Source organism: Haemorhous mexicanus, chromosome 36, assembly GCF_027477595.1.
Source record: "Haemorhous mexicanus isolate bHaeMex1 chromosome 36, bHaeMex1.pri, whole genome shotgun sequence".
NCBI lineage: Eukaryota > Metazoa > Chordata > Aves > Passeriformes > Fringillidae > Haemorhous > Haemorhous mexicanus.
The window spans coordinates 270,621-283,007 of NC_082376.1; the positions used below are offsets into that span (position 1 = coordinate 270,621).

Here is a 12,387-nt window from a genome sequence, read left to right on the forward strand (position 1 = left end):
CCCATTCCCATTCCCGGTGCATTCCCGGTTCATTCCCGGTTCATTCCCGGTGTTTTTCCCGGTTTCCAGCCACGGCGCTGAAGATGAACGTGACGCTGCGGGAGCTGTACCTGCCTGACAACAACCTCCCTGCCCATTGCCCGTTTTTCCCATTCCCATTCCGCATTCCCAGTTCATTCCCATTCCCATTCCCGGTTCATTCCCGGTTCATTCCCGGTGTTTTCCCGGTTTCCAGCCACGGCTCTGAAGATGAACGTGACGCTGCGGGAGCTCTACCTGGCGGACAACAACCTCCCTGCCCATTGCCCGTTATTCCCATTCCCATTCCCATTCCCAGTGCATTCCCGGTTCCCATTCCCGGTTCATTCCTGGTTCATTCCCGGTTCATTCCTGGTTCATTCCCGGTGTTTTCCCGGTTTCCAGCCACGGCCCTGAAGATGAACGTGACGCTGCGGGAGCTGGACCTGGCCGACAACAACCTCCCTGCCCATTCCCATTCCCATTCCCCATTCCCATTCCCGGTGCATTCCCGGTTCATTCCCGGTTCATTCCCGGTTTTTTTCCCGGTTTCCAGCCACGGCTCTGAAGATGAACGTGACGCTGCGGGAGCTCTACCTGGCGGACAACAACCTCCCTGCCCATTGCCCGTTATTCCCATTCCCCATTCCCATTCCCGGTGCATTCCCAGTTCATTCCCAGTTCATTCCCGGTGCATTCCCGGTTCATTCCCGGTTCATTCCCGGTTTTTTTCCCGGTCTCCAGCCACGGCGCTGAAGATGAACGTGACGCTGCGGGAGCTGTACCTGGCGGACAACAAGCTGAACGGGCTGCAGGACTCGGCGCAGCTCGGCAACCTGCTCAAGTTCAACGGCTGCATCCAGATCCTGGACCTGCGCAACAACCACCTCATGGACTCGGGTGGGAATAACGCCGGGAATTCCGGGAATTCCGGGAATTCCAGGGTGTGGGAGTGGGGCTGGAGCTGGGCAACAACCACCTCATGGACTCGGGTGGGAATGGCAACGGGAATTCCGGGAATTCCGGGAATTCTGGGAGTGTGGGAGTGGGGCAGGAGCTGGGCAACAACCACCTCATGGACTCGGGTGGGAATAACGCCGGGAATTCCAGGAATTCTGGGAATTCCGGGAGTGTGGGAGTGGGGCAGGAGCTGGGCAACAACCACCTCATGGACTCGGGTGGGAATAACGACGGGAATTCTGGGAATTCCGGGAATTCTGGGCTGTGGGAGTGGGGCAGGAGCTGGGCAACAACCACCTCATGGACTCGGGTGGGAATGGCAACGGGAATTCCGGGAATTCCGGGAATTCTGGGGGTGTGGGAGTGGGGCTGGAGCTGGGCAACAACCACCTCATGGACTCGGGTGGGAATGACAAAGGGAATTCCGGGAATTCCGGGAATTCTGGGAATTCTGGGAGTGTGGGAGTGGGGCTGGAGCTGGGCAACAACCACCTCATGGACTTGGGTGGGAAAAACGGGAATTCCGGGAATTCTGGGGTGTGGGAGTGGGGCTGGAGCTGGGCAACAACCACCTCATGGACTTGGGTGGGAATAACAACGGGAATTCTGGGAATAACAATGGGAGATCTGGGAATTCCGGGAATTCTGGGGTGTGGGAGTGGGGCTGGAGCTGGGCAACAACCACCTCATGGTATCGGGTGGGAATAACGCCGGGAATTCCGGGAGATCCGGGAATTCTGGGAGTGTGGGAGTGGGGCAGGACCTGCGCAACAACCACCTCATGGACTCGGGTGGGAATTCCGGGAATTCCGGGAATTCCGGGAATTCCGGGAGTGTGGGAGTGGGGCTGGAGCTGGGCAACAACCACCTCATGGACTCGGGTGGGAATAAAAACGGGAATTCCGGGAATTCCGGGAATTCCGGGGTGTGGGAGTGGGGCTGGAGCTGGGCAACAACCACCTCATGGACTCGGGTGGGAATAACGCCGGGAATTCTGGGAATTCCGGGAATTCTGGGGGTGTGGGAGTGGGGCTGGAGCTGCGCAACAACCACCTCATGGACTCGGGTGGGAATGACAGCGGGAATTCTGGGAATTCCGGGAATTCTGGGAGTGTGGGAGTGGGGCTGGAGCTGCGCAACAACCACCTCATGGACTCGGGTGGGAATAACGCCGGGAATTCCGGGAATTCTGGGAATTCTGGGAGTGTGGGAGTGGGGCTGGAGCTGGGCAACAAGCACCTCATGGACTCGGGTGGGAATGACAACGGGAATTCTGGGAATTCCGGGAATTCTGGGAGTGTGGGAGTGGGGCTGGAGCTGGGCAACAACCACCTCATGGACTCGGGTGGGAATGGCAACGGGAATTCCGGGAATTCCGGGAATTCTGGGGTGTGGGAGTGGGACTGGAGCTGCGCAACAACCACCTCATGGACTCGGGTGGGAATGCCAACGGGAATTCTGGGAATAACGCCGGGAATTCTGGGAATTCTGGGAATTCTGGGGGTGTGGGAGTGGGGCTGGAGCTGGGCAACAACCACCTCATGGACTCGGGTGGGAATAACGCCGGGAATTCCGGGAATTCCGGGAATTCTGGGAGTGTGGGCGTGGGGCAGGACCTGCGCAACAACCACCTCATGGACTCGGGTGGGAATGACAACGGGAATTCCGGGAATTCCGGGAATTCGGGGAGTGTGGGAGTGGGGTAGGAGCTGGGCAACAACCACCTCATGGACTCGGGTGGGAATAACGCCGGGAATTCCGGGAATTCCGGGAATTCTGGGAGTGTGGGCGTGGGGCAGGACCTGCGCAACAACCACCTCATGGACTCGGGTGGGAATGACAACGGGAATTCCGGGAATTCCGGGAATTCGGGGAGTGTGGGAGTGGGGTAGGAGCTGGGCAACAACCACCTCATGGACTCGGGTGGGAATAACGCCGGGAATTCCGGGAATTCCGGGAATTGTGGGAGTGTGGGAGTGGGGCTGGAGCTGGGCAACAACCACCTCATGGACTCGGGTGGGAATAACGCCGGGAATTCCGGGAATTCTGGGAATTCTGGGGGTGTGGGAGTGGGGCAGGAGCTGGGCAACAACCACCTCATGGACTCGGGTGGGAATAACGCCGGGAATTCCGGGAATTCCGGGAATTGTGGGGGTGTGGGAGTGGGGCTGGAGCTGCGCAACCACCACCTCATGGACTCGGGTGGAAATAACAACGGGAATTCTGGGAATAACGTCAGGAATTCCGGGAATTCCGGGAATTCTGGGAGTGTGGGAGTGGGGCTGGAGCTGGGCAACAACCACCTCATGGACTCGGGTGGGAATGACAGCGGGAATTCCGGGAATTCCGGGAATTCTGGGGGTGTGGGAGTGGGGCTGGAGCTGGGCAACAACCACCTCATGGACTCGGGTGGGAATGGCAACGGGAATTCCGGGAATTCTGGGAATTCTGGGAGTGTGGGAACGGGATCTGGGAATGGGGTTTGAAATTGTGGCAGTGGGTTTGGGAATCCATAATTCCCGATTTTCCAGGCCTGGCCTAAACCCCCATTTCCCGGGAATTCCTGGGCATTCCCACTTTTCCAGGCCTGACCTAAACCCCCATTTCCCGGGATTCCCGGGGCATTCCCACTTTTCCAGGCCTGATCTAAACCCCCATTTCCCGGGATTCCCGGGGCATTCCCACTTTTCCAGGCCTGACCTAATCCCCCATTTCCCAGGAATCCTGAGCATTCCCATTTTCCAGGCCTGACCTAAACCCCCATTTCCCGGGATTTTTTGTGCATTCCCACTTTTCCAGACCTGACCCAAACCCCCATTTCCCGGGAATCCCGGGGCATTCCCACTTTTCCGGGCCTGACCTAAACCCCCATTTCCTGGGATTTCCCAGCTATTCCCACTTTTCCAGGCCTGACCCAAACCCCCATTTCCCAGGATTTTTGTGCATTCCCACTTTTCCAGGCCTGGCCTAAACCCCCATTTCCCGGGAATTCCTGGGCATTCCCATTTTTCCAGGCCTGGCCTAAACCCCCATTTCCTGGGATTCCCGGGGCATTCCCACTTTTCAAGGCCTGACCTAAACCCCCATTTCCCGGGATTCCCGGGGCATTCCCACTTTTCCAGACCTGACCCAAACCCCCATTTCCCGGGATTCCCGGGGCATTCCCACTTTTCCAGGCCTGACCTAAACCCCCATTTCCCAGGAATCCTGGGGCATTCCCACTTTTCCAGGCCTGACCTAAACCCCCATTTCCCAGGATTCCCGGGGCATTCCCACTTTTCCAGGCCTGACCTAAACCCCCATTTCCCGGGAATTCCCGGGGCATTCCCACTTTTCCAGGCCTGGCCTAAACCCCCATTTCCCGGGATTCCCGGGGCATTCCCACTTTTCCAGGCCTGGCCTAAACCCCCATTTCCCGGGATTCCCGGGGCATTCCCACTTTTCCAGGCCTGGCGTAAACCCCCATTTCCCGGGATTTTTGTGCATTCCCACTTTTCCAGGCCTGACCTAAACCCCCATTTCCCGGGACTTCCTGGGCATTCCCACTTTTCCAGCCTGACCTAAACCCCCATTTCCCAGGAATCCCGGGGCATTCCCACTTTTCCAGGCCTGGCCTAAACCCCGATTTCCCGGGATTTTTGTGCATTCCCACTTTTCCAGGCCTGGCCTAAACCCCCATTTCCCGGGATTTTTTGTGCATTCCCACTTTTCCAGGCCTGACCCAAACCCCCATTTCCCGGGAATCCCGAACATTCCCACTTTTCCAGCCTGACCTAAACCCCCATTTCCCGGGATTCCCGGGGCATTCCCACTTTTCCAGGCCTGACCCAAACCCCCATTTCCCGGGATTTTTTGTGCATTCCCACTTTTCCAGCCTGACCTAAACCCCCATTTCCCGGGATTTCCTGGACATTCCCACTTTTCCAGGCCTGACCTAAACCCCCATTTCCTGGGAATTCCGGGGCATTCCCACTTTTCCAGCCTGACCTAAACCCCCATTTCCCGGGATTCCCGGGACATTCCCACTTTTCCAGGCCTGACCTAAACCCCCATTTCCCGGGATTTTTTGTGCATTCCCACTTTTCCAGCCTCACCTAAACCCCCATTTCCCGGGATTCCCGGGGCATTCCCACTTTTCCAGGCCTGACCCAAACCCCCATTTCCCGGGATTCCCGGGGCATTCCCACTTTTCCAGGCCTGACCCAAACCCCCATTTCCCGGGAATTCCTGAGCATTCCCACTTTTCCAGCCTGACCTAAACCCCCATTTCCCAGGATTTCCTGGACATTCCCACTTTTCCAGGCCTGACCCAAACCCCCATTTCCCGGGATTCCCGGGGCATTCCCACTTTTCCAGCCTGACCTAAACCCCCATTTTCCGGGAATTCCGGGCATTCCCACTTTTCCAGGCCTGACCTAAACCCCCATTTCCCAGGAATTCCTGGGGCATTCCCACTTTTCCAGGCCTGACCCAAACCCCCATTTCCCAGAATTTCCCAGCTATTCCCACTTTTCCAGGCCTGACCTAAACCCCCATTTCCCGGGATTCCGGGGCATTCCCACTTTTCCAGCCTGACCTAAACCCCCATTTTCCGGGATTCCGGGGCATTCCCACTTTTCCAGGCCTGGCCTAAACCCCCATTTCCCGGGATTCCCGGGGCATTCCCACTTTTCCAGGCCTGACCTAAACCCCCATTTCCCGGGATTCCCGGGGCATTCCCACTTTTCCAGGCCTGACCTAAACCCCCATTTCCCAGGATTTTTGTGCATTCCCACTTTTCCAGGCCTGACCTAAACCCCCATTTCCTGGGATTCCCGGGGCATTCCCACTTTTCCAGCCTGACCTAAACCCCCATTTCCCGGGATTCCCGGGGCATTCCCACTTTTCGAGCCTGACCTAAACCCCCATTTCCCGGGATTTCCGGGGCATTCCCACTTTTCCAGGCCTGGCCTAAACCCCCATTTCCCGGGATTCCCGGGGCATTCCCACTTTTCCAGGCCTGACCCAAACCCCGATTTCCCGGGATTCCTGGGCATTCCCACTTTTCCAGGCCTGACCTAAACCCCCATTTCCCGGGAATTCCCGGGGCATTCCCACTTTTCCAGGCCTGGCCTACATCTGCGAGGGGCTGCGGGAGCAGCGCCGGGGGCTGGTGACCTTGGTGCTCTGGAACAACCAGCTGAGCCACGCCGGCATGGCCTACCTGGGAATGACCCTGGTGAGAATTCCCGGCCTTCCCGGAAAATCCCCCATTCCCTTGGCCCGAATCCCGGGATTTCTGGCAGTTTCTGTTGGTTTCCAGTGGGTTTTCCATGGGTTTTCCTCAGTTTTCTGTTGGTTTCCAGTGGGTTTTCCATGGGTTTTCCGTCATTTTCCGGGGATTTTCATTTGTTTCCATGGGTTTTCCGTTGGTTTTCCATGGCTTTTCCATGGATTTTCCATGTATCCCCATGGATTTTCTCTGGATTTTCCAATGGATTTTCCATGGATTTTCCCATGGATATTCCCATGGATTTTCTCTGGATTTTCCCATGGATTTTCCATGGATTTTCCCATTGGTCCCCATGGATTTTCTCTGGATTTTTCCCATGGATTTTCCCTGGATATTCCCATGGATTTTCCCATGGATTATCCGTGGATTTTCCCATTGGTCCCCATGGATTTTCTCTGGATTTTCCCCATGGATTTTCCCTGGATTTTCCCATGGATATTCCCATGAATCTTCTCTGTATTTTTCCCATGGATTTTCCCTGGATTTTCCCATGGATTTTCCCATGGATTTTCCGTGGATTTTCCCATTGGTCCCCATGGATTTTCTCTGGATTTTTCCCATGGATTTCCCCATGGATTTTCCCATGGATATTCCCATGAATTTTCTCTGGATTTTCCCATGGATTTTCCATGGATTTTCCCAGTGGTCCCCATGGATTTTCCCATGGATTTTCTGTGGATTTTCCCATGGATATTCCCATGAATTTTCTCTGGATTTTCCCATGGATTTTTTGCCGGATTTTCCCATGGATTTTCCCATGGATTTTCCGTGGATTTTCCCATTGGTCCCCATGGATTTTCTCTGGATTTTTCCCATGGATTTCCCCATGGATTTTCCCATGGATATTCCCATGAATTTTCTCTGGATTTTCCCATGGATTTTCCATGGATTTTCCCAGTGGTCCCCATGGATTTTCCCAGGGATTTTCTGTGGATTTTCCCATGGATATTCCCATGAATTTTCTCTGGATTTTCCCATGGATTTTTTGCCGGATTTTCCCATGGATTTTCCCATGGATTTTCCATGGATTTTCCCATTGGTCCCCATGGATTTTCTCTGGATTTTCCCATGGATTTTCCCATGGATTTTCCATGGATTTTCCCATTGGTCCCCATGGATTTTCTCTGGATTTTCCCATGGATTTTCCCATGGATATTCCCATGAATTTTCTCTGTATTTTCCCCATGGATTTTCCATGGATTTTCCCATGGATTTTCCCATGGATTTTCCCATGGATTTTCCCATTGGTCCCCATGGATTTTCCCATGGATTTTCCCATGGATTTTCCATGGATTTTCCCATTGGTCCCCATGGATTTTCTCTGGACTTTCCCATGGATTTTCCCATTGGTCCCCATAGATTTTCCATGGATTTTCCCATTGGTCCCCATGGATTTTCTCTGGATTTTCCCATGGATTTTCCCATGGATATTCCCATGAATTTTCTCTGTATTTTCCCCATGGATTTTCCATGGATTTTCCCATGGATTTTCCCATGGATTTTCCGTGGATTTTCCCATTGGTCACCATGGATTTTCCCATGGATTTTCCCATGGATATTCCCATGAATTTTCTCTGTATTTTCCCATGGATTTTCCATGGATTTTCCCATGGATTTTCCCATGGCTTTTCTGTGGATTTTCCCCTGGATCCCCTTGGTTTTTCTCTGGATTTTCCCATGGCTTTGCCATGTATTTTTCCTGGATTTTCCCATGGATTTTCCCTGGATTTTCCCCTGGATTTCCCCTGGGTTTTCCCTGGATTTTCCCCTGGATTTTCCCCTGGATTTCCCCATGGATTTCCCCTGGATTTCCCCACGGATTTCCCCTGGATTTCCCCATGGCTTTCCCATGGCTTTCCCCACAGGTTTTCCCATGTCTTTCCCTGGATTTCTCCATGGCTTTCCCCGTGTCTTTCCCTATGGATTTCCCATGGATTTCCCCTGGGTTTCCCCTGGGTTTCCCCATGGATTTTCCCTGGATTTCCCCATGGCTTTCCCTGGATTTCCCCTGGATTTCCCCATGGATTTCCCCTGGATTTCCCCATGGCTTTCCCATGGCTTTCCCCACAGGTTTTCCCATGTCTTTCCCTGGATTTCCCCATGTCTTTCCCTGGATTTCCCCTGGGTTTCCCCACGGGTTTCCCCTGGGTTTCCCCACGGATTTTCCCCTGGATTTCCCATGTCTTTCCCTGGATTTCCCCATGTCTTTCCCCATGTCTTTCCCTGGATTTCCCCTGGGTTTTCCCTGGATTTCCCCTGGATTTCCCCTGGGTTTCCCCATGGCTTTCCCATGACTTTCCCCACAGGTTTTCCCATGTCTTTCCCTGGATTTCCCCATGGCTTTCCCCATGGCTTTCCCCTGGGTTTCCTCACAGGTTTTCCCTGGATTTCCCCATGTCTTTCCTGGATTCCCCTGGATTTCCCCATGTCTTTCCTGGATTCCCCTGGATTTCCCCATGTCTTTCCCTGGATTTCCCCTGGGTTTCCCCACGGGTTTCCCCTGGGTTTCCCCATGGATTTTCCCTGGATTTCCCCATGGTTTCCCCACGGCTTTCCCCTGGGTTTCCCCATTAATTTCCCCTGGGTTTCCCCACGGATTTCCCCTGGATTTCCCATGTCTTTCCCTGGATTTCCCATGTCTTTCCCCATGGCTTTCCCTGGATTTCCCCTGGATTTCCCCTGGGATTCCCCATGGATTTCCCCTGGATTTCCCCATGGCTTTCCCCGTGTCTTTCCCTATGGATTTCCCCTGGATTTCCCCATGGCTTTCCCCACGGATTTTTCCCCTGGGTTTCCCCACGGCTTTTCCCCTGGCTTTCCCCTGGATTTCCCCTGGCTTTTCCCCTGGATTTTCCCATGGATATTCCCATGGGTTTTTCCTGGATGTTCCCATGGATTTCCCCTGGATTTTCCCCATGTCTTTCCCTATGGATTTCCCCTGGCTTTCCCCTGGATTTCCCATGTCTTTCCCCTGGATTTCCCCACGGATTTCCCATGGATTTCCCCTGGGTTTCCCCTGGGTTTCCCCTGGATTTTCCCTGGATTTCCCCATGGTTTCCCCATGGCTTTCCCTGGATTTCCCCACGGATTTCCCCTGGATTTCCCCATGGCTTTCCCTGGATTTCCCCACGGATTTCCCCTGGATTTCCCCTGGCTTTCCCCTGGATTTCCCATGTCTTTCTCCTGGGTTTCCCCACGGATTTTCCCTGGGTTTCCCCTGGGTTTCCCCACGGATTTTTCCCCTGGGTTTCCCCCACGGATTTTTCCCCTGGGTTTCCCCTGGATTTCCCCTGGCTTTCCCACGGATTTCCCCTGGCTTTCCCCTGGGTTCCCCCTGGATTTTTCCCCTGGGTTTCCCCACGGATTTTCCCTGTTTTTCCCGTTGTGCAGCCGCACACGCAGAGCCTGGAGACGCTGAACCTGGGCCACAACGCGGTGGGGAACGAGGGCGTGCGGAACCTGAAGAGCGGCCTGATCGGGAACCGCTCCGTGCTGCGCCTGGGCCTGGCCTGCACCAAGCTCACCTGCGAAGGTGCCCCGGAAACCCGGCTGGGGCCGGGAAAACAGGGCGGGGAAACGGGGAAAGGTGGGGTCGGGAAAATTGGGAAAGGTGGGATCGGGAAATTGGGATCGGGAAATTGGGAAAGGTGGGGTCGGGAAATTGGGAAAGGTGGGATCGGGAAATTGGGAAAGGTGGGATCGGGAAATTGGGAAAGGTGGGATCGGGAAATTTGGATCGGGAAATTGGGGTTGGGAAAATTGGGATTGGGATCGGGAAATTGGGGTTGGGAAATTGGGATTGGGATTGGGAAATTGGGGTTGGGAAAGTTGGGGTGGGATGGGGAAATTGGGATTGGGATCGGGAAATTGGGGTCGGGGAAATTGGGAAAGTTGGGATCGGGAAATTGGGGTTGGGAAATCGGGATTGGGATTGGGAAATTGGGATTGGGAAATTGGGGTTGGGATCGGGAAATTGGGGTTGGGAAAGTTGGGGTGGGATGGGGAAATTGGGATTGGGATCGGGAAATTGGGGTTGGGAAATTGCGGTTGGGAAAGTTGGGGTGGGGCCGGGAAACTGAGGTGGGATCGGGAAATTGGGGTCGGGAAAATTGGGAAAGGTGGGATCGGGAAATTGGGGCCTGGAAATTGGGATTGGGAAATTGGGATTGGGATTGGGAAATTGGGATTGGGAAATTGGGATTGGGAAATTGGGAAGGTTGGGGTCGGGAAATTGGGGTTGGGAAAGTTGGGATCGGGAAATTGGGGTTGGGAAATGGGGGTTGGGAAATTGGGATTGGGAAAGTTGGGATTGGGATCGGGAAATTGGGGTTGGGAAAATTGGGATTGGGATCGGGAAATTGGGGTTGGGAAATTGGGATTGGGATTGGGAAATTGGGGTTGGGAAATTGGGGTTGGGAAAGTTGGGGTGGGATCGGGAAATTGGGATTGGGATCGGGAAATTGGGATCGGGAAATTGGGGTTGGGAAAGTTGGGGTGGGGCCAGGAAAGTTGGGATTGGGAAATTGGGATTGGGATCGGGAAATTGGCGTGGGGAAATTGGGATTGGGATCGGGAAATTGGGGTTGGGATCGGGAAAATTGGGATTGGGAAAGTTGGGGTGGGATCAGGAAATTGGGATTGAGATCAGGAAATTGGGGTTGGGAAAGTTGGGGTGGGGCCAGGAAAGTTGGGGTGGGATCGGGAAATTGGGATCGGGAAATGGGGATTGGGATTGGGAAAGTTGGGATTGGGAAAGTTGGGGTGGGATCGGGAAATTGGGATTGGGAAATTGGGGTTGGGATCGGGAAAATTGGGATTGGGAAAGTTGGGGTGGGATTGGGAAATTGGGATTGGGATTGGGAATTTGGGGTTGGGAAATTGGGGTTGGGAAAGTTGGGGTGGGGCCAGGAAAGTTGGGGTGGATCGGGAAATTGGGGTTGGGAAATTGGGATTGGGATTGGGAGATTGGGGTTGGGAAATTGGGATTGGAATCGGGAAAGTTGGGATTGGGAAAGTTGGGGTGGGATTGGGAAATTGGGGTTGGGATCGGGAACTTGGGGTTGGGAAATTGGGGTTGGGATCGGGAAATTGGGGTTGGGAAAGTTGGGGTGGGATGGGAAAATTGGGATTGGGGTTGGGAAATTGGGGTTGGGAAATTGGGGTTGGGAAAGTTGGGGTGGGATGGGAAAATTGGGATTGGGGTTGGGAAATTGGGGTTGGGAAATTGGGGTTGGGAAAGTTGGGGTGGGGCCAGGAAAGTTGGGGTGGATCGGGAAATTGGGGTTGGGAAATTGGGATTGGGATCGGGAAAGTTGGGATTGGGAAAGTTGGGGTGGGATCGGGAAATTGGGATCGGGAAATGGGGATTGGGATTGGGAAAGTTGGGATTGGGAAAGTTGGGGTGGGATCGGGAAATTGGGGTTGGGAAATTGGGATTGGGAAAGTTGGAGTGGGATCGGGAACTTGGGGTTGGGAAATTGGGGTTGGGATCGGGAAAATTGGGATTGGGAAAGTTGGGGTGGGGTTGGGAAATTGGGGTGGGGTTGGGAAAGTTGGGATGGGGTTGGAGAAGTTGGGATGGGCTTGGGAAATTTGGGATGGGGTTGGGAAAGTTGAGATGGATTTGGGAAAGTTGGGATGGGCTTGGGAAAGTTGGGTTGGGGTTGGGAAATTGGGATGGGGTTGGGAAGGTTGGGATGGATTTGGGAAGGCTGGGATGGGGTTAGAAATTGGAATGGGGTTGGGAAAGTTGGGATGGGGTTGGGAAATTGGGATGGGGTTGGGAAAGTTGAGATGGATTTGGGACAGTTGGGATGGGGTTGGGAAAGTTGGGATGGGGTTGGGAAAGTTGAGATGGATTTGGGAAAGTTGGGAAGGGTTGATAAAGTTGGGATGGGGTTGGGGAAGTTGGGAAGGGCTTGCGAAGTTGGGATGGGGTTGGGAAATTGGGATGGGGTTGGGAAGGTTGGGATGGATTTGGGAAGGCTGGGATGGGGTTAGAAATTGGGATGGGGTTGGGAAAGTTGGGATGGGTTGGGAAATTGGGATGGGCTTGGGAAATAGGGATGGGGTTGGAGGATCGGGATTGGGAAATTGGAATGGGATTGGGAAAGTTGGGTTGGGGTTGGGAAAGTTGG

The 12,387-nt window shown here is 54.1% G+C and overlaps 1 protein-coding gene across 1 annotated transcript in view; it reads left to right on the forward strand.

Annotated features, from left to right (window-relative positions):
• PPP1R37 (protein phosphatase 1 regulatory subunit 37) overlaps positions 1-12,387 on the forward strand; it is a 37,125-nt gene that overhangs the window by 15,913 nt on the left and 8,825 nt on the right. Inside the window, 3 exon segments of the mRNA XM_059872479.1 lie at positions 763-918; positions 6,084-6,196; positions 9,641-9,782. Coding sequence (XP_059728462.1) covers positions 763-918; positions 6,084-6,196; positions 9,641-9,782 — 411 coding nt within the window.